General features: G+C 39.2%; 1 protein-coding gene across 6 annotated transcripts in view; it reads left to right on the top strand.

The window, feature by feature from the left end:
• CIT (citron rho-interacting serine/threonine kinase) overlaps nucleotides 1–27,078 on the top strand; it is a 76,449-nt gene that overhangs the window by 19,316 nt on the left and 30,055 nt on the right. For 4 of the 6 annotated variants that reach the window (XM_089489410.1, XM_089489409.1, XM_089489408.1 and 1 more), the window contains exons 9-23: nucleotides 1,720–1,903; nucleotides 5,839–5,944; nucleotides 6,686–6,829; nucleotides 19,000–19,119; nucleotides 19,678–19,848; nucleotides 20,596–20,649; nucleotides 21,199–21,252; nucleotides 21,727–21,867; nucleotides 22,628–22,753; nucleotides 23,235–23,330; nucleotides 23,547–23,663; nucleotides 23,946–24,055; nucleotides 24,150–24,324; nucleotides 24,428–24,625; nucleotides 24,706–24,759. In XM_089489410.1, coding sequence (XP_089345536.1) covers nucleotides 1,720–1,903; nucleotides 5,839–5,944; nucleotides 6,686–6,829; nucleotides 19,000–19,119; nucleotides 19,678–19,848; nucleotides 20,596–20,649; nucleotides 21,199–21,252; nucleotides 21,727–21,867; nucleotides 22,628–22,753; nucleotides 23,235–23,330; nucleotides 23,547–23,663; nucleotides 23,946–24,055; nucleotides 24,150–24,324; nucleotides 24,428–24,625; nucleotides 24,706–24,759 — 1,850 coding nt within the window. The remainder of the gene's footprint in view (nucleotides 1–1,719; nucleotides 1,904–5,838; nucleotides 5,945–6,685; nucleotides 6,830–18,999; nucleotides 19,120–19,677; nucleotides 19,849–20,595; nucleotides 20,650–21,198; nucleotides 21,253–21,726; nucleotides 21,868–22,627; nucleotides 22,754–23,234; nucleotides 23,331–23,546; nucleotides 23,664–23,945; nucleotides 24,056–24,149; nucleotides 24,325–24,427; nucleotides 24,626–24,705; nucleotides 24,760–27,078) is intronic. The other 2 variants (XM_089489413.1, XM_089489411.1) reach the window with 1 other exon arrangement.

The raw sequence follows: 27,078 nt of genomic DNA, 5'->3' as shown, positions 1-27,078 counted from the left end.
AAGCCAGAAAAGAACCCTGCCCCCTCTCTGTGGGTGCTTGTGCGTACCTAGGGGACCTGTGCTTCCAAAGACGTGTTAGCTTCTGCATAGGCTTGGCTTGTGGATAGTTTCCCCACCTATGTTGTAAATAGATCTCAAGGAGACTTTCCTTCCTTTAAACATGTATTGATCATGCATATGTACATATCAGTCTTAGACAAATTTGTGCAAAAAGTGTTGCGAGTGCAAATCCTCTAATTTTATTTGCATCCATTAATCTGCCTGGACGCATGAAATTGGTTTCTTCATGACACAACTTGAAACGAGCAAACAAGTTTAAAGATCTCTGTTTTTCCACTAGCGGACAACCTCTTTTCTCAGTGCAGGAACTGGACACTGACACATACTGGTAGTGGACTCTATATCCTAAATACATTGATAATGAGAGAACTCAATTCATACTAAGTTAATCAAATTTTTTTTTTTTTAATATTACCGCTAATATATTTAATGCTGTCCTTTTTTTAGTGTTTGATACATCCTCTTGGTAATGTTCATTTAAAAATATTTTTTGGTATATGCACAGACAAAACCATTGAAAGTGTGATGTATGGGACTGGGCTATCTGTTGCGTAATATCGTCTCCATCACGTGTTGGCTAAAAAAACAAAAAACAAAGGACGCTCCCCCAGTGCATATTCAGTGCAAGAGAGAGAGAAAACAATATCTATACAACAGATAATAAACCATAAAAGATCAAATGCACACACATATATATATATTTAATTTTCAGCTGACAGGAATAAAATAAACTCTAGCTCTGCAACCTGTGCATGTATTGAAATTTTAAGTGGCCTATTCACTCCGGCTGTGATTGCTTTGATTCATTGTTCCAGCTCACTCTGCATTCCACAGTCTAACTGACCGTACAAATACAGCAAACAAGGAGAAAGGACAGCAAAAATCTCAGATCAACTGTAAAATGCTTTAATACTTTCTTTTCCTGGGTAAATTATTTGTTTTTTTATTAGCAGCATTATAGATTGTTAAATCAGACACCTTATCTTCCTATCGAACTACACTTGTGTAATCTAGTTGACAATGTGTGCAGAGTAGGATATTTTTTCCCCTTGATCCTATTGGCCCAGTGGAGATTTATTCTGGAACCATGGTAACCGTATTAGTACCCAGAGTATCCTCCATATACAATGCCTTTTTCAAGCTGCTGTTTTCTCAGCAGCTTCTAAGTGAAGAAGCGCAGAATGTAGGATTATAACATGGCCCCCAAAATAGCTGGATCACATGTCCTCTGACTGTTTCCTGCAAACCATTTATATGTATTTTTTATGCATGTCTACTTTGCTAATTTAGAAATATTTTAGTATATCATTTAATATCTGATTTCTGATAATTCCCCAACAGGCATCACTATTTTTTTGCTTCCAACCGGAATCCATAACATCTGTTTTTTGTTTTTTTATCCGATCTGTAAGAAACATTCACTATACTGTGTATGTGCTGGACATGTGGACTAATCCGAGAATTATTTTATTATACTGTAATGTATATTTTAAAAAAAAAGTAATTTCTGGAGCCGGAAGGGTTAATATCTTGTTGCTGTAATAGATTTCATAGCAGTGACTCAGTCTGCCAGCTCCTGAGAGAGCTGAAACTGCAGTGCTGGTGCAGCTAATGAAGCAGGTCCTAGGTTGTAATCCTCGTTTCTCTCGTTCCGACCAGCTCCTCCTCCGTTCGTTCCTACCTTAAAATCTGAAGATGACACCTCAAATTTTGATGAACCGGAGAAGAATTTGCGGGTTTTACCCTCTTCATGCCAGTTGAGTTCCACAGGATTCTCCGGCGAAGATTTGCCGTTTGTGGGCTTTTCGTTTACAAGGGCTTTGAGCGTGTTCAGTAAATCCGAGTAAGTACACCGAACGTGGAATTTGTATGGTTCGGGTGAAGAATGCAGGTTTCCGTGGCCTGCAATTCTGTTTGTATGCTATCTGCATCATATATAGCTCCTGCAGACATTGATATGTGTACGTTGAATCCTCTGGTCTTCTGGTGTAGAGATATGAAGGAAATCTGCAGTACCAGGGGGGTGATTATTACATAGGAACACTAGGGAAACAAAACCGTGTTAGCAAGAATGCATTTTTTTTAAAATGTAGTTTGGGAGCAGGTATAATGCTAATCTGATTTTTATTTGCTGCAGCGGACTGGAGATCAAATTAAAGAAGTTCATTTAAAAAGGGTGTGTGATGTCAGCAACTTGAGCTCGCAAATAACGCTGCTGGTATTCTGTATGTGTATCGAGCTGCTTATGTCCTATCAGGACATAGTTTTTAACGGGGCAACCATAATGATTAAAGGTCACATTATGGCCATCGATCATGCCAATCTGTTTATTTCTTTACAACTGCATGCGTGTTCCCTGCAAACTTCAGTTAAAAAGGGCGGATCCTCGTATACGTATTATGAAGATGCTTGGCGATCAAAACCCATATATTTTCTTAACCGTGTAAAAGATGACAAATCAGATTTTTGTTTTTTTGTTTTTAAAGCAGGTTAAAACATGATGCAGAAGTTGAAGGTTTGCTGAAAAGTGATCAGAATGATGTATAAGCATATTCCTGCTGCAGTACATGTGTGACACGTCTAGATTGCATTAATAGCAGCGACATACTTTAGCCTTGCTGATGTTATGTAATCAGTATGCCATCAGTATGTATTTGTGAGCTACATTTTTAATTGTCTCCACGGCCCATGTAGATTCAAATACTAATTCCCCTAGCACCTCTGGGAAATGTTTGGTTGTAAATCATACATGTTTGGTGGCGACCATTCAGTTCATTTTAATACTGCTAAGTCTACATCGTAGTGAGCGTTTTAGCAATTTGCCATTACCCAATTGAGGTGCGTATGATCTTGCCACTGTTTTCACAAAGATAATGAAAGCAAACATTAGTCAACAATTTGATTTATGGATACTTGCCTAATGTAAATGATTATCTTTGTCGAATATGCCAGACGTTAATGAACACAATGACTGTTGCAGAATGTTTGATTTGCTATTTCAGACCTAACTTTGCATAGCCCTGCATTTATTAAGATGTACTTTGCAAGTTGAATCTTGACAATTTCTTATAAGTATACTGTAACTGGCTTATTTTTTAGAAGACATTGCCCAATATGGTTATATCCCAAATTGTCCGGTACAAATCTTTCAGGAGGTCCCAGAATTCTTATGGTGAAGCCAGCAGTCAATGATGCATTCACATCACACTGCCTGTACGTGTCTGCTGTATTTTGGGATGTGCTGTGCTCTGAATGATAAGGATCTATGACTTCAATTTACTTTCAAAATGATAAAGCTTTGTTTTCAGAATAACAAAAAGTGTTGTATTGGATTCACTACCCATTAAATGCCCTGAGACTTTTGGCCCTCTCAAAATACTGCCCAACAAAATGTACAATAACACATTTATTTGCATTACAGTATTCTATTTGGAACTCATTTCACTAACTATGAATAACCTAGCTTCTTAACTGCATGCTGTGTTATTTAGAGCAGCCACAGTGAACGTGTTGCATTTTAGTTATTGCACTGCAATTATCTTAATGATCACCCAGGATATTGGGATTGAACTGGTCCAATGCGTTTTCTTAAAAGCATAACAACACACACTATATGGACAAAAGTATTGGGATACCTGACCATTACACCAACTTTAACGACATTGCATTCTAATTCCCTTCTTGGACCTATCCCTACTACCCCTTCCACTAACCTTAATGCCTCTGACTTTGCCACATACTTCAATAATTACATACTACTTGTTACATACTACTTCTTATGTCCTGTCTACCCATTGTATGGCGCTATATAAACAAAAAATAATAATAATTCTAAATACATATACATAAATATGAAGTTGGTCCACCCTTTTTAGCTTTAGGAGCTTCTACTCTTATAAGGTTTTGGAGTTTCTGTGAGAATTTTTGCCCATTCCAATAGATTTTTTGTGAGGTCAGGCACTGATGTTGGATGAGAAGGCCTGGCTTGAAGTCGCTGTTACAGTTCATCCCAAAGGTGTTCAATTAGGTTGAGGCCAGAGCTCTATGAGGGTCAGTCAACTTCTTCTACACCAAACTCATCCAACCATGTCTTTATGGACCTTGCTTTGTCCACCACTATATGGACCATAGTATCGGGACACATCTCTTAATTGTGGAAATAAGTGTTTGGGCTAGGCTCGTTGCTTCCAGTGAAGGGAAATTTTAATGCTTCAGCATACCAAGACATTTTGGACAATGCTAGGCTTCCAACTTTGTGGGAACAGTTTGGAGAAGTCCCTTTTCTATTTCAGCATGGCTGTGTCCCAGTGCACAAAGCAAGGTCCATAAAGAAATGGTTGGATGAGTTTAGTGTGGAAGAACTTGACGGTCTTGTCCAACATCAGTGCCTGACATCACATATGCTGTACCGGATGAATGGGCATAAATTCCCACAGAAACCAAAATCTGGTAGAAAGCCTTACCAGAAGAGTGGAAGCTGCTATAGCTGCAAAGGGGGACCAACTTCATTTTAATGTCTATATATTTAATCAATATATAACCCTGTTAGTGTAATGGTCAGGTGTCCCAATACTTTTGTTCATATACGCGTGTGTATATATAACTTTTACATTTTACTTTTAGTGGTGCTTTAGATTGATCTGTTTTGGATTCTTCCTTTTTCTTAGATCTAGTGTAAATTTTGCTGAGCCTTGGTTATAGCAAACCATTATGGACCTATAATGTCATTATTTGAATAGAATATTTTTTTACTAAATTCTGAAAAATCATATAAAACTATTAAATATTTGGTTCCTCTTGCAAAGCTTGGAATCTATTGTTTATTCTAGACCTTGTGTCTTGTAACTAACAGTAAGTGCTTAGTGTTATCTTGACGGATCTTAAATCTACGTGCTTGTCATGATGTGTTACGGTGTATACACAAGACTGATGTGAAGTGTGAATTGTAATAATTGCTTCTTAAACTCTGAACTGTGGCTCTTTTCTTGGTTGTTACAGTTTCACTTAACCAACTTCACTGTGCTTTTACAAAGGGCCAACCATAGTAAGCTGCTTTTGCGGGAAAGGTTCAGCTGATCCTGCATAATGTATTATTATTAAAGTCAGTTCTACCATTTAACTATGCATTATGCATTGCTAGCACAGGCATTTTTGTAGGAGCTCACTGGGCTTAATGCATAATGAATTAGAGAGTTGAAGCTGTAGCTCTCACACATTGCTAAACTGGTCACCTGTTCTGTAAAAGGGAAACATTTTGGGTTGGTATGCTTGCTCCAGCCTAGCAGGAAACAAGGAACTGGAAAGCTTTCTCTTGAACCAACAAACTATGGACCAACAACTAAGGTGTTCGTAAAAGCATCTTTTTTTATTAGGTCATTTTAAAACATATGTAGACAACAAGATGTAAGCGCTACACTCTTTTTGCATGTAGTGCTTCATAGACCTAAGCAGAAGATTTTATGAACATTTTAGCTACTTATGTTTTTTGTGGATTCACCTAGAAGCTCTACAGTTCCTTTTTTGTCTTGTGTAGGTCACTGGCTGTAGCTAAGAGTAATGGAGGAATTCCAGAAGCCCTGCTTATGAATTTACAATTTGCATTTGAGTGTAGGCCCTTGCCAGTGAACTTGAACCAGTTATATTTTCTTGCTCCCAGCTTCATCTTGGGACCATTATTTACCTGACTTTGGTATACTAGACATTTTGACTTGAGTCCGTTAGCAGTCAATATATAGATATATATATATTTTTTACTAATATCTTACTTTTGTGTTTTAGGTCTATTGTTTCTGGCTTGGAATCTCCAGCCAAGTTGAGCTCCATGGAGAATAAGTTATTTCACAAGAGCAAAGAGCTGCAGGACACACAGGACAAATGTCATAAGGTATTTAAATCATCGCTTGGCCTACCTGTTTCCAACAGAGATACCCTTCAAATCCTTACCTGGGAATCAAGAAAAAAAAATTGGCGCCAAGTGTGCATTCCCGCCGAGTCTCTTCCACTCTGCAAAGCTTTTCAGCCCTTGCCAATGTTATTTATCATCAAAATGCTCAACTAACCACTCTGGATCTCTAGAGGTTCATCGGTAACCGGGTGTTGGACGCAATTGGTTAGCAGAGGACGTTTTCCACGGCGTTGGACTTCATTAATCAATGCATATCCTTTGTTTGACTTATACAAACATATTGGCCTGTGTGAGTCGTTCATAGCATTCATGTTGCTTTTCATGTGTATGCAAATCTTATGAGCTTGGGCAGGGGCCCTCTCTGGAGTACGTACACTTACTTCTTGGAGCCTTTGAGAAGTCAAACTGTTTATCCCCAGTTTATGTGGAAATGGGGCAAAACGTTTTCTCTTCAGAGCTGGATTTGGGATAATACTGAAGGGACAATAACAGGTGAAAATGACTAACCTTTTGGCAAGCTCTCTACATTGGGCATTTCCTTCGGCCAGTGTTTAAACGTGAACAGCCAGCCTGTGGATGACTTTATAAGCCCATCTTTAGAAGAAGTGAGCTCACCCTGAACCTTTTCTGCTTTAGCTTTGGGACCAGATATTACATTTTTAGTGAATCATTTGGCACTAACGAGCTGTTTTAATCCTGTTTATTTTATGTATATTACAGATGGAGCAAGAAATGACTCGACTGCACCGCAGAGTTTCTGAGGTGGAAGCTGTGCTCAGTCAAAAAGAAGTTGAATTAAAAGCTTCAGAAACCCAGCGATCTCTCTTGGAGCAGGATCTTGCCACTTACATCACAGAATGCAGCGTGAGCATCACTGACCACCCTTTCATGAGCCTTGTTAACATAAGTGCTCATGTTTAGAGTGTATATGGTACTGGGAAGCTTTGTGGCAAATGAGAAATAGTTACTCTAGATTGAGTGTTAGCTCTTTACAAGGTAAAGGTTTGTAGCAGGCAATACTATAATATGACGTGTTAAATTCACGCCATACAAATGTTGCTTGCTTTAAGGGTAATTCGGTAATCCATGAGACTTACGTATGCTAAACTGTGAGATAATTTAGGAAATCTCCAGCTATCTCCCTCGGTGAGTTATGAGTTCAATTCCCATTGACATTATGGGATCTATTCTCGCATTTCCAACTCACAGGAAAACCTGCATTGCCTAAATTAGAAAACTCAGTGGTGAAGTAAAAGTATAGGAAGCCTGATGGCTACTGCTATTTTGATAGTTTGGAGAGTTTAATCACTTTGCTACTGGAAATTTTATTAAATTCATTGGTGTAGGGTGTTAGAGTTCTGCTCATCGTGGTACAAACCTTAAGTTGTATTCATTTTTTCATTTAGTGCAGGACTCAACAAAAGAGTTGCTGCACCACTACTGCAGGCTCATGTGATGTGTCATGTGACCCCCACTGAGTTTCCACTTCCTGGCAGGACCTAGAAATAATAATAATAAAAAAAACGCTGTATAGAGCCAGTTGCTGGATGCACATGCCAGCAGGTGATTCCCTAGGCACCAACATTCAGTTCTGGTTACCATGGTGACCTGGCTCCTGTAGTTGGTGGAGGCCCAATTTAGTGGCTTAAGTTGATTAAAAATGTATATATTAATCTTTTTTTGTTCTTCTGGATGCCTCAGTTTGTATTTTGTTATGGCTAATTTAGGCCTTCACAATTCATAGGGTACGTGGCTCTTAAAAATATCATGGCTGGCCAGTGCTTTATTTTTTTATTTTTGTAATATTTTACATTTAAATCTATTGGCATATCTCTTTCTCCTCAGTATTCCCCCCCTTGCTTCTAAAAACTACACAAAGGTGTCAACCTCTGACCTTCTGCCATGTTCTTAATTTATAGATTCTGCTAGTATTCACACAGCAGACACTGCCATTTGCAGTGAAAATGTCATTATTCTGTCCTCTGTGCCTTTTACCTTAACCTGATGGTGGGGTGATGGCAGAATGGTTTAGCTGCATTTCCTTTAACCCCTTAATGACAATTGCCGGTCCTGGCACGGCACGGAAAAGCATGTGCTTTACGACAATTGACGTGCCAGGACCGGCACGTCTTTAAACGGGTGCAGAAAGCGATCTACTATCGCTTTCTGCACCCAAAAAGCGTTGCTGAATGCCTCGACCTCGAGGCATTCAGCAACGCCGCGATCGGCACGAAGGGGCCATCTCTGGCCCCTCCACGGGGCGTCAACATCCGCCATACTTTGTATGGCGGCGGACGCCCGTTTTAAAAGCGTTTAGGAGGCGATCGACGATCGCCTCCTAAACTTAAATGGTGTCGCTGGAATGCCTCGATCAGGAGGCATCCAGCGACACCAAACACTAACCTTTTGATGGGCTGTGACCGCTCCGCAGCTGCCGGCAATCTTCGCCATCAAGGAAGATGGCCGCCGTCCTGTAACAGGAACCACAAATTTTAAAAGTTCGCTAGATGGTCCAGACCATCTAGAGAACTTTGGCTCCACTTGCAGGTTGAATACAGGTACTGCATTCACCATGCAAGTCAATGGAGCCCAGCTTTCTAATCACAGTGTGATTAGTAAAAATAAATTAAAAAATAAAATAAAATTAATAATAATTAGAAAAAAATAGTAAAAAAACAGTAAAATGTAAAAATCATTTCCCACTGATGTCACTATCAGGGGAACCTCCAAGTTGAAAAAAAATGTTAAATTTTTTTTTAAAAAAAATAATAATAAAAAAAAAAATATATATATAAAAAATATATTTTTGTGAGCAAGTCCTAAAATTAGCATATTAGCTTAAAACAATTCTCGCATGGAAAGAGTTAAAATACTGGCATATTAAATGCCCGTGGGGTGTCTACTTTTAAAAAATGTATGATTTGATGGGGTAAATTGAATGGGCCAGGTTCAACAACGTCCCAATTAACACGGGGGGAAGGATGGCCACACATCTAATTTCCAATTAGAAAAATGCACACGTACCAAATGTGGCCTTTTAGTTCCCCCAAAAAATGACACACCCATGCATGTGGGGTATCACTGCACTCAGGAGATGTTGCTGAACACATTATGGGGTGTCGTGTGACAGCGGCATATACCAGGAGCTGTAAATTCATACATAAAGTAGGTGTGTGTGGGAAAAATACACACACAAAAATATTACTGCAAACTTTGAAAAAATGCTGGTGGTAAAATATGTGCATGCAAAGAGTTAAAATACCAGCATTTAAAATACCCTGTGGTGTCTAGTTTTGAAAAATATATGGTTTTGTTGGGCACACTGAAATGGCCTGGCTCAAAGATGTACCAAATAGGGCATGGGCAGTGGATCCCAAATGCCAAAGTTCAACATTGAAAAAAGCGCATGCCCCAAATGTGGCCCTTTTGCCCCAAAACAGCCAGGCAAAATCATTCATGTGAGGTATCGCTGTACTCAGGAGATGTTGCTGAACACATATTGGGGTGTTTTGTGATAGTGACATATACGAGAACATTTTAATTCATACCTGAATTAAAATGTGTGTGGAAAACCAAATGCAAAAAAATGACTACCACAAAGTTTGACAAAGACTGGTGGTAGATATGGTGCATGGAAAGAGTTAAAATACTAGCATTTGAAATACCCTGGGGTGTCTAGTTTTCAAAAATATATGGGTTTATTGGGCACACTGAAATGGCCCGGCTCAAAGATGTACCAAATAGGGCATGGGCAGTGGATCCCCAAATGCCAAAGTTCAACATTGAAAAATGCGCATGCCCCAAATGTGGCCCTTTTGCCCCCAAACAGCCAGGCAAAATCATTCATGTGGGGTATCGCTGCGCTCAGGAGATGTTGCTGAACACATATTGGGGTGTTTTGTGATAGTGACATAAACTAGAACATTTTAATTCATACCTGAAGTAAAATGTGTATGACAAAACAAATGCAAAAAAATGACTACCATAAAGTTTGACAAAGACTGGTGGTAGATATGGTGCATGGAAAGAGTTAAAATACTAGCATTTGGAATACCCTGGGCTGTCTAGTTTTCAAAAATATATGACTTGATGGGGTAAATTGCATTGGCCGGGTTCAAAGATACCCGAAATGGCACATGGGGGGAAGAATTACCAGATTTGGAAAAAATGGCTTTGAAATAGCAAAACGCTACCTGTACTTATTGCCCCATAATGGGTAGAAAAAAGCAAAAAAACATAAAAACATTGGGTATTTCTAAACTCAGGACAAATAGTAGAATCTATTTAGCAGGTTTTTTCATTACCTTTTATAGATGAGTAAAAGATTTTTCAACTAAAAGTTAGAAACAGTCATTTTTTTCTAAATTTTTCACCATATTTTATAATTTTTTTAATAGTAAATAATATGATACAATCAAAACAATGTCATCTAAAGAAAGCCCTTCTTGTCCTGAAAAAAACAATATCTAATGTGTGTGGGTTCAGTAAACGGGAAAGAAGAAAATTACAGCTAAACACAAGCAGCGCAGAAATGTTAAAAAGGCCATTGTCACAAAGGGTACAAAAAGTAAAATCAGCCTTTGTCTCGAAGGGGTTAAGAGTACTAGATTATTTAGAGGTGACATTGTTTATAAAGCAGGATTTTCCTTATATGGAGTTCCTCTGTCCTAGTTGATACTGTTACCTAGCAACAGTACTTCTGCACCCCCCCCCCTTTCGCTGGGAATACATCTTGTAGATTACTCCTATTAATTCACATACCTGGAAGGGGGTATCCCCAGTTCTCTAGGTGCTGAAATACTTCATCAGCTATGTTCTGGGGGGAAAAAAAAAAAAAACTACAAAAAGATTCTGTAAATAAAAATAATCATGTTTTCTCCATCAAGTACTATAATGATCACAAGGGCAGATGAAGAGAAGTGAATAGCTAAATATCTGAATGCTACGATACTTGTTCCTTTTGGTGGAACATCTACTTTAACAGCTTTATGGTACAGAAGAAGTGCCGTGACCAATGTTCCATCTAATTTTTCTTATTTGGCGTACGCAGAAAATTTCTCTTGTGCAAAAATGTTCACAGAGCAAAAATTTTGTGCGCACAATATCCGCGCAGCAGAAAGTTTCATAATTTTTTTTTCTTTTTTGGGGAAAAACTGTTGTGTGCACAATTTTTGGACGTGTGCGCTCTCTTAACCCCTTAAGGACCGGGCTTATTTTTCGTTTTGTACCCTGTGGGACCGAGGCTGTTTTGACACTTTTGTGGTGCTTGTGTTCAGCTGTAATTTTCTCCTCACCCATTTAGTGTACCCACATAAGTTATATATTGGTTTTTTCAGGACAAGATGGGCTTTCTTCAGATACCATTATTTTGATCGTATCATCTTATTTACTATAAAAAAAACATGGTGCAAAATTGAAAAAAAAACACATTTTATGACTTTTATTTGAAAAATCTTTTACTCACCTAAAAAAGCAAGTAAAAAAACTAGCTAAATAGATTCTACTACTTGTCCTGAGTTTAGAAATACCCAATGTTTTTATGGTTTTTTGCTGTTTTTTGTAAGTTATAGGGCAATAAGTACAAGCAGCGTTTTATGATTTCCAAATCTTTTTAAACAAATCTGGTCAGTCTGCCTCCATCTCCTCTTTGGAACATCTTTGAAGCCGGTTAACTAAATTTAACCCATTCAAACCATATATTTTTGGAAACTAGACACCCCAGGGTATTCCAAATGCTGTTATTTTAACCCTTTCCATGCACCAATTATACAACTACACTTTGTCAAACTTTGTAATAGTAATTTTATTTATTTTTTTTCCCCACACAAATTGTACTTTAGTTATAGATATACAGGTGCTGGTATATGTCACTGTCAAACAACACCCCAATATGTGTTCAGCAACATCTCCTGAGTACAGCGATACCCCACATGCATGGGTTTGTCAGATTGTTTGGCTGGTAAAAGGCTACTTTTGGGGCATGCGTAATTCAGGTGGTCATTTGGTCATTGTGCCTCCCTCTCCTCTTTGGAATATCTTTGAAGCCGGTTAACTCAATTTAACCCATTCAAACCATATATTTTTGAAAACTAGACACCCCAGGGTATTCCAAATGCTGTTATTTTAACCCTTTCCATGCACCAATTATAGAACTACACTTTGTAAAACTTTGTAATAGTAATTTTTTTTATTTTTTTTTCACACAAATTGTACTTTAGTTATAGATATACAGGTCCTGGTATATGCCACTGTCAAACAACACGCCAATGTGTGTTCAGGAACATCTCCTGAGTGCAGTGATACCCGACATGCATGGGTTTGTCGGGTTGTTTCAGATTTAAAATGCCACATTTGGGAAGTGTGCTTTTTTTCTCCATTTTGGTCAGTCTGTACCTATGCCCTATCTTTGAGCTAGGCCACTCCAATTTACCCCATCAGCCATTTTTTTTATATATTAGACACCCCTTGGGTATTTGAAGTGCTTTTATTTTAACTCTTTGTTGAGATTTTTGAGAAATTTTAGCACTTGCTCAAAATAATAAACTTTATTTTTTCATTTTATTTTATTTTTTTAATACTTTTTTTTAATATTTTTTTTTACACATTTTGCTGGTACTGGATGGTTCATCTAGTGACATCACTGCATAATTATTTTTAAATGTTAGCACAATTTTTTAAAAAATTTTTTTTCCATTTTTTATTTATTTTTATTTTTTTGAATATTTTACTAATCACATAGTGATTAGAAAGCTGGGCTCCATTGACTTGCATGGTTGAATGCAGTACCTGTATTCAACCAGCAAGTGGAGCCAGTTCTCTAGAGGGTCTGGAGACCCTCTAGCGAACTTTTTCGTCTTTATTGTTTTATTTCCCGGGCCGCCGCCATCTTGCTTGATGGCGAAGATCACCGGCAGCGGCGGCTGTGACCGCTCTCCGGAGTGGTCACAGCCCACCCAGAGGTAAGTGTTTGGTGTCGCTGGATGCCTCCTGATCGAGGCATTCCAGCGACACCATTTAAGTTTAGGAGGCGATAAACGCTTTTAAAACGGGCGTCCGCCGCCATACAATGTATGGCGGCTGTTGACGCCCCGGGGAGGGGCTAGACATGGCCCCCGATGCCGATCTCGGCCTTGCTGAATGCCTCGACATCGAGGCATTGCAGCAAGGCCGTTTAAGCGAAGAAAGTGATCCTTGATCACTTTCTAAGCTTATTTAATTTTTTGACGGTTCAGGACCGTCAAAGGTCATTTAGTGACCTTCTTGTTATGACGGTCCTGAACCGGCAAAGGTCGCGAAGGGGTTAAAAAGCTATGTGGGCACGCACAAGCGCACAGCTTAGAGGGAACACTGGCCGTGACCACAGTATTTTGCTGCATGGGACTAACCTTTGATGGCAGTTAATACTGCAGTCTCTACTTTTTCTCGAATAGTGTTTATTAGTTTACGTCTATGAATCCACTTCTGTGTCTGGAAGAAATATGCCAAAATTAGGTTTACACCCCATTACTTCTCTGCCTATGTTCCATGCTATAAGCATGCGATGACATGTGATGTAAATCTAACACCAAGCCCAGTTAGGTTTGTCTCCTTTTGCTTCCTCCAGCCTAATATAGTACACAGCCTGTGGTAGCCTATTTTAACACTTCAATTAAGTAGGCTGTACGGTATTATCTGAAATAGCATCTAATTAGATTGCTATTCTTTTAATCATATGTGACGCCTCCACATTTTTCACCCGCAAGTAAAAGAAATGGTGTTTGTATGTGTATATCTATCTGTCTAGCTATATATTTATATATTCACATTTTTCTTTAGTTTCCTTGTTTATTTTTGTTGATTAATAGGTATGTATGAAAGTATATATCTTGTGGATCTTTACTCTCTTGCTGTACTTGAATAGGCAGTAATCACGATTTGTGGTTTTTTTGTTTTTTTTTTATTGACAATGATGTTGTTCGAACACTTTGTCTCTGTACGAGAGCAAAATGTGCAATGTTTTCCAACATGTTAGTTTTCTTTAAACTATTTGCTCCTGGGATTTTACCCGCCGTAATTAACTTTACTTAATGAAAGACAGGGATGTCATTCAAAGGTTAACTCAATGGAAAGCAGCACCCCTTGCAGTGTCAATAGACATTGACTTAAATCAACCAATAAAAAAATTGGTAGTTAACATCAAATTTAGAAAAGATGGCCTTTCGCTAGACATTTTTAAATGATAAAGGTTTCCATTTTAACATTTCATTAAACAATTTAACCTTTCCGAATATGTGTTTGGTGCTCCCTCTGCACGCTGTTCTATTGTGGATCTGAATGCCTGTGTGGATAGTTTGCAATGTTTTACAGTATTTCTATTGTTTGCGTGACACACCAAGAATTAGTTTTTATATTTTAATTTTATGTTAAAAATATTTAATATTTAAAATACTAGGGGGAGACTACAGTTGTGGCCAAAAGTTTTGAGAATGACACAAATATCAATTGTTACAAAGTCTGCTGCCTCAGTTTAGATGACTCCAGAATGTTATGAAGAGCGATCAGATGAATTGCGATCAATTGCAAAGTCCCTCTTTGCCATGAAAATGAACTTAATTCCAAAAAACATTCCCACTGCATTTCATCCCTGTCCCAAAAGGACCAGCTGACATCATGTCAGTGATTCTCTCAGTAACACAGGCGAGAGTCAGACTGTTATGCTGATTGAGTTAGAATAACAGACTGGAAGCTTTAAAAGAAGGGTGGTGATTGACATCATTGTTTTTCCTCTGTTAACCATGGTTACCTGCAAAGAAACATGTGCTGTCATCATCGCTTTACACAAAAAGGGCTTCACAGGCAAGGATATTGCTGCTAGTAAGATTGCACCTAAATCAACCATTTATCGGATCATCAAGAATTTCAAGGAGAGAGGTTCAATTGTTGTGACAAATGCTTCAGGCTGACCAAAAAAGTCCAGCAAGCACCAAGACTGTCTCCTAAAGTTGACTCAGCTGCAGGATTGGGCCGCCGCCAGTGCAGAACTTGCTCGGGAATGGCAGCATGCAGGTGTGAGTACATCTGCACGCACAGTGAGGTGAAGACTTTTGGAGGATGGCCTGGTGTCAAGAAGAGCAGTAAAGAAGCCACTTCTCACTAGAAAAAAACATCAGGCTGATATTCTGCCCCAAACAATTGGATGCCCTATTGCCCTATTGTTTGGGGCATCTGGGAAAAAAGCTTATTCGGAGAAGACAAGGTTAGCGCTACCATCAGTCCTGTCTCATACCAACAGTAAAGCATTCTAAGACCATTCATGTGTAGGGTTTCTTCTCAGCCAAGGGAGTGGGCTCACTCACAGTTTTGTGAACACAGCCATGAATAAAGAATGGTACCTACACATCCTTCAAGAGCAACTTCTCCCAACCATCCAAGATCAGTTTGGTGACTAACAATGCCTTTTCTAGCATGATGGAGCACCTTGCCATAAGGCAAAAGTGTAATTGTCAATAAAAGCCTTTCACACTTATGAAATGCTTGTAATTATACTTCCGTGTACCATAGTAACATCTGACAAAAATATCTAAGAACACTGAAGCAGCAAACTTTGTGAAGACCAATACTCAAAACTTTTGGCCGGGGCTGTAGGTTGGTAGACTTAAGGTTAACATTATCTTTAGGATGGTCTTTTTTTTTTTTTATTATGGTTTGAATGCTTTCAATAACTATTGAAATAAACAATTATAGGCCACACCCCTACTTTAACCCCTTGACTGCTAACGACGGCATGGTGCCGTCGCTAGCAGTCCCAGTCAGGTGCTAACGACGGCACCATGCCGTCGCTAGCACTCTCCTACCTTTTATGGAGGTCTGTGGACCCCCATCACCACCTACCCCGTCGATCTGCCCCTCACACTAAAGGGCATCACCGGGGCCACCCGATCCGGCTGGTGACGGCACGCGCATTGATGCGATGACGTCGCCGCGCAACTTTATTAATAACTGACAATTGTCAGTTAAAGCGGTATGGGGGCATGCTGCTTAGATGCCTGTATCTCAGGCATCTAAGCAGCTACAGACCCCCAACATATACCTTTCCAATGGTATAATGCATGTGAAAAAAGAATAAAAAATATTAAGTTAAAAAAATAAAAATGTACAAAAAAAGTAAAAAAAAATGATTTGGGGGTCTCTAAAGGCAGATAAATAAAGATCAAAATTGCCCAAATTAAATTATCTAAACATAAACAAGTTTAACTTTAACAAAAAAAAAAAAAGTTTAAGTATTCTAGCTAAATGATCACTGTGGTAGCCAATGTTACCACAGTGATCATATAGCTATGAAAAGTCACATTCCCTTTTTAAAAATGTCCGATACTAAATTTTAACCCCATGATCCCTTTGATCATGGGGTTAAATTTAGCCAATGGTAGAGGGAGGCAATTTTTGAAATCCTGATGAACTGCAAATATTATTAAAATCAGCCATTTAGCCCGTGTGGTACGTGAGTAACCATCTCATCCCTGGAGCTCCTTGCATTTTTACTGCAAAACTTATTTTTGCTGTAAAAGTGATTTTTTTTTTTCTCCCTTTACCATCATTTCTTTGGGATTGTAAGGGGAAAGAATGGTGTGTGCGTCTGTGAGTGAATCTATGGAAAGCATGGTGTGTGCTTCTGTGAGTGAATCTATGGAAAGTATGGTGTGTGCTTCTGCGAGTGAATGGCGAGTAATTAGGGTTGAAGCCTTGACGTGGCATTACTGCTCACGTAAGAAGTTAAATTATGGCGCAAAAACTACACCCCTTGGCGCATCAAATGAGGGGCTGCATGTGTTTTTAGTACAAACCTGGAGTGTGCAAGACACAAATGAACATGTCGCTATGGTTAGAAAAAACATTTTCTAGCCAAAGCGACAAATTCCATCATTATTTGTGCACTCAACTTTTGTCCTAGAAATACATGTAGCCCCTCATTTGAAGCGCCAAGGGGTGTAGTTTCGTGAAATGTGTACTTTATGTACCCTAATTTAACTTCCCAGATGTCTAGACCACTTTAACTTCAGATATGGCAGATTGGAGAATCTTGTTAAAAATTGTCTTAAAACATTTAGGGGTGGAGCCTGCAATTAGACAGCTCTAGACAGCTGGAAAGTTAAATTATGGTACATAAAGTATACATTTTCAGAAACTACACCCCATGGCGTATCAAATGAGGGGCTGCATGTATTAGTAGCACAAGACTGGAGTGCGCAAGACATAAATGAACTTGGCGCTTTTAACTTAATTTTTTTTTTATTTTTATAAGTGTGATATTCATTTATTTGTTGTGCACGTCAGATTTGTGATACAAATACAACTAAGACCTCATTTGCTGCGGCTGGGGGTGTAGTTTCTAAAAATATATAGTTTTGTTGGCATATTTTAACATCCCAGACAGCTAGAGCTGTTTAATTGACGGCAGCCATGCATTAAATTTAAAAATGTCTTTTGTGATAGTCTAATAAATTTTACTTTTAGCAATAAAATATTAGAAAAACACAGTCTACTGTTCTCAATGTCTGTTTATTTTAGACCGGTTACCTACTACAAATATTTAGCAACACAGCTTTTGATATTAGAGTTTAGAAAAATAAAATTACAAACTAGTTTTTATTGAGTCGGAAGTGAAAAGTTACACTTTTTTCCCATTTTTGGCTATATTTTGCAAACCTAATGAGACCTACACATATAACAAATGGTATATTTGGAATCTGCTGGGTGTGCTGAAAAAAACAGTATATGGTTTGTATAGTTTATTCCCAAGAAATTTACTTCTAAACGTGTTTAAACGTGAGATGCACCAAAATGCCGAAAACCAGCTTAGCACCAGGGTGGGAAATGGCTTAGCAGCCAAGGAGTGTGTGTGGGGGGGTGCGGCCTATAATCGGGCAAGTACGGTATATATAATTTTTATAAATTAAAAAAACAACCTAACACTGTCATTTAGAGTGGTTTGGTCTATCTATCTCTCAGATCTTGGGTGAGATCTCAGCTTCTTCACTTCCCCCTGTATAGGCACTCAAACATTGTATACAGTCCTGTACACCACTATAAACCAGATGTTCGCTGAACTAAATCCCTGAAACAATTTCAAGGGGGAGTTCAGGGAAAGTGAACAGAGCTTTTGGTGTCTGTGCGGACTGAGTGACAACAGGTTGTCTTCTCTTCGGAGATTCTTGCAAAAATTCACTGTATGACTTGGGTATATTGGAAGGGTTTAGCAAGTCAAGGGTGGCCTTTGCTTTTCCCATTAATAAAATGGCTTTATAGACACTAACATAGACTCTGATGGCAGATAATAACCATTTGCCCATCTAGTCTGACAGGTATATAGTCAGCTTGTTTTTTTTCTACGTGCTCTAAAGACTCAAGCCTTAATCAATTGGTCTCGACTAAGATTAAGTATAGCCAAATGCCTATCCCATGTATGTTTAAATTCTCTCTCTGTTTTAGCCTCCACCACTGGTATTCTGTTCCACTCATCCACCATTTGCTATTAAGAATAAAAGCGGTGGGAAATATGCTTGTTATTAGCACGGTTTACCTGTTTTTGGGTCCTCACTCAGGATTGTATATACTTTAGTCCACTGCTTAACTACTGGTATTCTTGTAACAGTATGGTCTGATCCATGCAGAGGAGCCCCAGCACACGTCTCTAGCGGTGTTACAGGGAAAGACACTGATCAGCAATTGCAGAGCGAGCATGGATGTGTTACCTTTGCCGACGGCAAAATACCCATCCCTCAGGAATAATATCCCTCAGGAAACTTTTGATGTTCTTGTAACATACATTTTTTATGTGGTTTAAAAATACCCTATAATATTTCTTTTTTTATAGGCTCATTTTTTAGTAATTATCCATATGGTACTTAAGTTAATGCTGATGAACTTTAGCTTATAGCTAAGTAGAGCTGCATATATATATATATATATATATATATATATATATATATATATATATATATATATATATATATATATATATATATATATATAATCTAAAACCATCTGCCTTGCAGAGTTTAAAGCGCAGCCTAGAACAGGCCCGAATGGAAGTTTCCCAGGAGGATGACAAGGCATTGCAGCTACTTCATGATATCAGAGAGCAGAGCCGGAAGCTTCAGGATATTAAGGAACAGGTATGAACTCATGTCGCCAATCTTCATGTTTCCAGATGGCTAATCCTATATATATAGATGAATGTTTTACTTAGTATGCTACATGTTCCAAATTATGGCTGCTTTTTCCCTCTCTTTTCCTAAGCCAAACTGAAAATATACCAACGTGTTTTACTTTCACGTTATATCTTTTCGTGTCCTCATTGCCCTCTTCAATTTATTTATCGCAAAGGTGTTCATACTTTTGGACTGCTGGCCAAGAATAGACTACTAAATTATTTTCGCCCCACCCAGGGGCTCCAGTTTCTTCACACTGATGATTGGTATGAGGGTTAGCTTATGGTCCCCATACATTTAATCTTTTTCACTATTCTCATAAGATTCTCCCATTTGAACAATGAAGACATTAAGATATTTATGCATTCGAGCCTCTGGGTTGAATGTGATTTACCAGGGTTTTTTGTGACCCTCAACCAAATTGCTTCTGGTTGACTAGACTACCACTCACCATTACACAATACTGTTTTTGAGGTCCTCCCATGGACAACAATGAACTTGATTTTTATTTTAATTTCTCAGGAATTCCAAGCTCAACTAGAAGAGATGAAGCTGATGATGCACCAGCTGGAAGAAGATCTGTCAGCTGCTCGCAGACGAAGTGACCTATATGAAGCTGAGCTGCGGGAGTCTCGATTAGCTGCAGAAGAATTCAAACGGAAAGCAACAGAGTGTCAGCAGAGACTCCAGAAGGTAGGAAAGAACTTGCATAGGATTTTCTCAAACGTAGACAAGCTGTACCTCCTAGCTGTTTAATGAACTATAAAGCACATGGTACTGACAAGCCAGAGGCTGTTGCAGGATCCTTCTAGAAGGTATTTGACCCGGCCCTGGCGTGACGTGAGCCGATATTGGACCAAGACATAGCTTATGCGGCACTTGTTGATTGTGCAAAAAGACCAAAACAAGGAGCAAGCATGTAAAGCTGGCTCTAGCTCACAGCCTTTGCCTCTTGATGATCCTGGCTGAGCTATGCTTTGGCCTCAAGGCCGGGTTGACTCTAATTTAATCATCAAATGGACAACGCCTGGTGACATTTTATATGCTTTATCCTTTCTACAGTCTATATCCTTACTAGTGTTATGTTTTCTTGAATTAGCCTTAGCCCCAAATATGTGTAAAAAGATTTACTCTCTGTTCTTTTGCAAATGAAGTAACAATACATTTATTTTGTTTCATAAAGTAAATTATATACTTCTGAAGGCTGTAATGATTGCTTTTAGTGCGTTGCAGTGTAGATGACTTAAAATGAATTTCTGAATTAAACATTACTAATATAACCCTTTCACAACCCTTTCACAACTTTTTAAGGACCTGCTATTCTAAGACAAATCTGATTATTGCATACAGACATTTATTAATAGCTGATTAAATACTTGGTACATGTCAATCAGGTCTCCGTATTTGAAAGGACTTGTTTCCGTATTAATTATATTTCAGGCTAAAGACTATGGCAAAGCTGAAGTTGGGGAACTTCATTCAAAACTTGAGAAGGTAAATATTCCTTAATTCTTTTCATTAGAACTTCATATATATTTTTTGGTTTTCAAGGTATGTTGCTTCTTGTGTTTTAAGGGCTGTTCCTGTATTAGTTCATGTTTTGAAATCCTCTTTAAATAATCATTTAGCAGCACCCCTATGCATTTGCTTCTTTTCTTGCCACCTAGCTCCTTGACTCACAGGAGGTGTATTCCGCTTATCACTTTGCACAGCTAGGAAACTTGCCACCAGCCTACTCTACTGCTGGCTTGTGTGTCAGTTCCAAGAAGTTTCACATGCAAAAGAAATCCAGCAGCCAAAAATGATAGGAGAAACCAGTCCAGAGAGGAGGTGGTGTGTTGTAGTTCTGGATATAGTATATATGTACTACTTCAGCAACCTTGCGGAAATATTGTATGCCGCAAAAGACCAAGAGTGTGATTGGCCCAAGCTCCTTTGCTAATGGCCGTTTTGTATTTATAAATCAAAGTTTGTTTACCTTGAAAGTAATAATCAACGGGGAAAAAATGTATTATGCTAATTAGTTTTCTCATTGTAAACCAGATCAATGCAGAGCAGCAGAACAAAATTCTGGACCTGCAGGAGAAACTTTCAAAGGTATAAATGTAATCCCATTTATTTTTTAAGAAATAAGTATTTTTCTGGTTCACTTAAATCAGTTCTGTATCACGTAACATGTTCATTCTTTGTCTTAAAATCTGGCACTTAATTGCTTGGATTGTATCGCATTTACAGAAAATCATCCCCCAAAAATCCTTGATAAAACAAAATAAACGGCAAATTTGTTTTCTGTATGTTGAGAGGAAAAAAAAAACCTATAAGGAGAAACTGAGCCAAAAAAGTGGAACACTGCTTATTTTTTTGTATTTTGTTTTATAGCAGTACAATATGCTAGACTCTTGCATTTTTGCTCGTTTCTTTAATTGCAACAATGCATAAATGGATGATCCATAAATTTACGCATTAAGCTATTTTCATGGAGATTTCCATTTCTATCATTCGTTTGTTATACAAGTGCATAAAATATCGAACACGTTATTTTTCAACAACTTTTAATCCTTGTAATTTTAGGCTGTGAAAGCCAGTTCTGAAGCTACTGAACTGCTGCAAAATATTCGCCAAGCAAAAGAGAGAGCCGAAAAAGAACTGGAGAAACTAAAGAACCGGGAAGACTCGAATGATGGAATGAAGAAAAAACTGTTTGAGGCTGAAGTACGTCCACAAACTGCAAGCCCCTCAAAAGTATTACTTCCCCTTCTGATTGATAGTCACTCGTCCGTTTTCCTCATTCTCATTGTTCTACGTGCCTCTCTTTGCCTCTTAACCATCATTTCTATTAATTATCCAATCACATAAATCTCTGTAGTATTTCTAGCTTTTTTTATATATTCTTGCCCTCATCATCTCCAGTATCTCTACTCATCTCCACTTTTTGTAATGTAATTTTTTAACCCATGATGAAGGGGCCAAATACACAGGAGATTAGTTGAAGGTATAGTTAGTTGGTAAACATTTCTAGTGACGGAACTCCACTGAAAATTGTAGTGTCACATTCAGGACAGCCTGAAAATGACTGTAGAATCAACCAAACCATAAGAATAGGTGTTTTCTCGGAAAGAGATTTATCCTTGTGTGATAGCACTTGCCCCCCCACCCTCTTGTCTCCCTTTGTTAGATCTCTATTTATCCATGCATGAGATCTGCAAGTATTACTAAAATACTTAATGCTGTCACATGATATGACACTGTGGTCCCTCCACAACCACTATAGATCACAGTTTATAGCATCGATGTATATGAAAGACATGTCAGCAGTGAATTGGGGACAAGGACCATGTATATAAGAATTCCTTTCTCCTGATGCCCTATGTAATAATACCACTAAGTATAGCCGGCACTGACATAGATTAATGGCCACTATTTGTAATAAAATGGAATGACTGAAGCACAATGATTTGTACTTAATCATCAGGAAAGGCGGCATTCGTTAGAAAACCAAGTGAGGAGGCTGGAGAACGTAGAGCGCAGAGAAAACAAACTAAAGGAAGAAATTCAGATCAAATCTCAGCAAATTCAGCAGATGGCTGACAAAATCATGGTAAGTTCAAGCGTCTATTTAAATGAATACCTTCTGAAATGCTGCCTATAGAAATTAGCAAATGTACCACTGGGTAACATTTCTGTTGGCTCACCAGTGTGGCATAGCCACGGTAGCACAGGCCCGCTTACATACACACACACACACGATAGCATTTTCGATCTTGCACCCTTACCTTGCTTGAAACACATTGTGAGTAACAACACTAATAACATGCGATCACATAACATTGTGTTATGTGAACCTGCTGTGCTTCTGAGATTGGGCAGGTCCGGTTTGGACTGACCATTTTTGAAGTATGTTGGACATACATAATTCTCTGCACTTCTAAATATTTCCCAGGTAATAACCATAAGCTCTATTCTGCATGTGACAGTATAATGCACATGTGCATCTCTAACCGTGATTAGAGGCTTTCTTCAGCATAAGTCATCTTCACATGTTTGACACATGCATAACTGGCAATAATTTATATGTATAGGAACTTGAAGAAAAATACAGAGAGGCCCAGATTGGAGCGCAACACTTAGATGCTCACCTAAAACAGAATGAGCAAGTCTATGAAGAGAAAGTCAGAGTAAGTATCACCCCTGAATACTCACTGAATATTATCCTTGACCTTTATTTTATTTCTGTGTCCACTTTATTATTTTTCCACCTTAATGAACCCCCAAACTCTTTACTCTCTTCCACACCTTACCTGTGTTTATAGTTATATCTTGTATGATACCATCCTTAGTTTATATCTATTTACTATTCACATCACCTAATTTATCTCACCTTATTCCAATAGTGTCTTGAAGCACAGATGAAAAATGATCTGTTTGACAAGGAATCACTTGAATCCCTCCGTTTGAAAAATGAAGAAGACATTTGTGAAAAAAACAGAATATTAAGTGAACAGAAAGCAGTAAGTACATCCATGAGAGCAGCCATTTTATTCATTACCATTTCAAGCAAAAAAATATATATTGTAAAGGTTGTGATGATTTTATCATTGCTGCATAATAATAAGCAGTTTTATAACATGCTACTGGGTAGGATAATTACTTAAACCTTTAACTCTGCAGGATTGGGACCTCCTATTCCTTTTGTACCTGTCCCTTTATTATACTCTAAAACACAAGGTACATTTGCTAGGGCTATATGAATAAATACATATAGAAATAAATTGTAACACTCTGCCTTTCAGATGATTAATGCCTTGGAATCAAAGATCAAGTCTCTGGAACAAAGATTAGCAGAACTGTCAGAGGCAAACAAACTGGCTGCAAATAGTAGTCTTTTTACGCAGAGGAACATGTAAGTTTTGATTTACACGTGTCCAGTGGATCTATATAACATGTGACAGACTTTCTAATGCAGTATTTACTTTTTCTTACATGGACTCTTTCAGGAAAGCTCAAGAAGAAATGATTTCAGAACTCAGGCAACAAAAATTTTACTTGGAAACCCAAGCTGGGAAAACAGAGGCACAGAATCAGAAGCTTGAAGAACAGCTAGAAAGAATCACTAACCAGGAGCACACCGACAAGAACCGTCTTCTGGAACTGGAGACCAGATTGCGAGAGGTGAAAAACACGAGTGGATGGTTTACTGCCAGTCTGTGCATTTAGAAGGATTATGTTCTGTAACCATGTAGTAAACTTGCTTACTGTTGATTTCACTCCACAGATTAGTCTAGAGCACGAGGAACAAAAGCTCGAGCTGAAAAGGCAGGTAACAGAACTCCAGCTGTCATTACAAGAGAGGGAGTCCCAGATCTCCACCTTTCAGTCAGCACGATCTGCCTTAGAGAGTCAACTGCACCGAGCAAAGACCGAACTCGAGGAAACTACAGCAGAGGCTGAGGAAGAGATCCAGGCATTAAGGGTATGAGACATCCCTGAACTGAGCTTTAAACATCTTTTATAGGTCACTCCTTTAACATATTTTTCCTTTGTTTTTGTCAGTCGCACCGAGATGATATCCAACGTAAATTTGATACCTTGCGTGACAGTTGTACAGTAAGTAATCTACTTGCACCACAATGTATATTTGTTTCTAAGACAAGGTTCTTTTGACAGGGTTCTTTTGAAATACATACAATGCCTTTTTTTTTAAAACATTTTTTATATAATAGTTAAATGCTGTGGCCTTTTGTGATACCCGATGACTAATGTGAAATAAGATTAGATGACTTAGAATTTTGCTTTTTTATTTGGAGTTTACAGGTGGTATTTTCTTAGATTACAGTGTACATGTTTTGGTCTTTTCAAAATAACATTTGAGAAGCTCCAAGAAGTAGCTCTCCAAATAACCACAAAACTAGGCCTTTTAAATGCGTTTCCTCATGGAGTGGCTCTTAATCTAAATGATTTTCCTTGAACAAGCTCAGGTAGGGCAGGAAATACTATAAAAAAAAAAAAGAGGACCTCCCCCTTCCTCCCCAGTGTTGTTTCCTGCCCTACTCAGGTGGCGGGCGGTTAGGCTGAAGCTTACCTCTACTTCCTTTTTTTATTTTCTCGGAGCCCCGGGGGCGTCCTTGTTGATACCCGGCAGAGGTCCCGTGTGGATCCAGGGTTCGTGCGGCAGCCTCGGAGGCTGCAACTCCGTATTTATCGCGGCAGCGCACATGAGGCTCAGCCCTCGTTCGGCTCTGCCCACAGCCCAGGGGGCTCACTGGGATGTGTATCCTCGGGCTCCGGTTCACTCCGTCCCGGGGAGTGTGGCACGGCAGGAGGAGATCTCTAACCGGCTGTGCCGGTTTCTCGGCACACGTTCATATCTCCAATCGGCTTCACTTCCGGTGCAGCGACCCGGAGTCACGAGAGTTCAATTGGCTGGGAATTTCCGGATGTGAGGTTTCCGGTCCTGGGCACCTAAATGCCTCTGTATAAAACGCCGAATGGGTAAGATCTTTCCTTGCTCTTCGTTTCTGTGCTGTAGTATTGCATCTACTTCTCTGCTATTGTGCCTGCCTGTGCCTGAGGATTATTTACTGTCATTTCAAGTAGGTGTTGCCCTCTTGGCTTGGAAGAAGTTTTACGTTGCCTATGCCATTGTTTTCTGCGGTTACAGCTTGTGTTTTTTCTCCTCAGTCATGTCAGATAAAAATCAGGATATCCCTCCTGAAGCCTCCCCACATAGGAAATCTGTGGGAAAGACGAAACACAAAGCCTGCTCATCCTGCAAAAAGACCCTGCATGACCCTTCGGCCAAAACGTGCAACTCCTGCTCTCGGCCTAAAGAAGTTTCCACGACTGGTTGAAGGGGGAACTTCAGTCTACCTTTGACTGTTTTCGAGCCGTGGCAAGCTCCTCTCAGGCACCTGTACCTCAACAACAACCTTACCAGCAGGGTCCAAATTATCTCCCAGATAACCCAGAAGATTATTCGGCTCCTTTTTCTGAATATGACTACCAGTCGAATGACCCACACTCTTCTGATGAGGAAGGGGAGATTAAAGAAGAAACCTTTTTCTTTCCAGTTGAAGAAACAGGGAAACTCATCTCTGCAGTCAGATCTACTCTGAATCTACAGGATGACATACCAGTTGCAAAACCAGATCCTTTTCAGGGTCACTTAGGAAACCGCAGACCTTTCCAGTCCACGATTCACTTTCTGCCATTATTACGGAGCAGTGGAAATATCCTGACAGGAGATTCTTCACATTCTCCAGAACCAAGAAGCTTTTTCCTTTCGATAATAAGAATTCTGAGGCCTGGGAAGTCCCGAAAGTCGACACCGCAGTAGCCGAGGCCACGAAAAAAAACAGCCATTCCGTTGGAGGATGCGTCCCATTTCAAAGACCCCATGGACCGGAGGGCTGAGAATGCCGCCAAAAGGTCTTTTGAAGCAGCAGCGGCCAATTTTCATCCAGCTATTGCTATGGCGTCAACTTCTAGAGCCATTAAAATCTGGCTCCAACAGGCGGTGGAAGACCTTGCAGTTATTCCAGGGACTGAGCAGGTCGCAAGAAACCTGTCCGACACCTGCTTAGCAGTTGATTTCATCTCCGATGCCTCCATTGAATCAGTCCGTACGTCTGCTAAAGCCACTGCGCTTTCAGCGGTTTCTAGGCGAGCTCTCTGGCTTAAGTCGTGGTCTGCAGATAATGCCTCAAAACACAAGCTGTGCAGCATTCCGTTCCAGGGGAGCCACCTCTTCGGCAGCGATCTCGACACGATCCTAGAATCCACCACGGGGGACAAGCACTGGTTACCTCAGAGGAAAGGACCACCTCGTTTCAGGTCGAATTATTACAGAGCTCCAAGAGACAGAGAGTCCTACAGGCCCTCAACCTCCAATCAAGACTACCAGTCCTTTCGGGGTAAACCCTACGC

This window comes from Sceloporus occidentalis, unplaced genomic scaffold, assembly GCF_023333645.1.
Source record: "Sceloporus occidentalis isolate IW3139 unplaced genomic scaffold, rSceOcc1.0.p SCAF_40, whole genome shotgun sequence".
In the NCBI taxonomy this organism is placed as follows: Eukaryota; Metazoa; Chordata; class Lepidosauria; order Squamata; family Phrynosomatidae; genus Sceloporus; species Sceloporus occidentalis.
The sequence above is the reverse complement of the archived record's forward strand: the minus strand, read 5'-3'. Positions and strand labels throughout refer to the sequence as shown.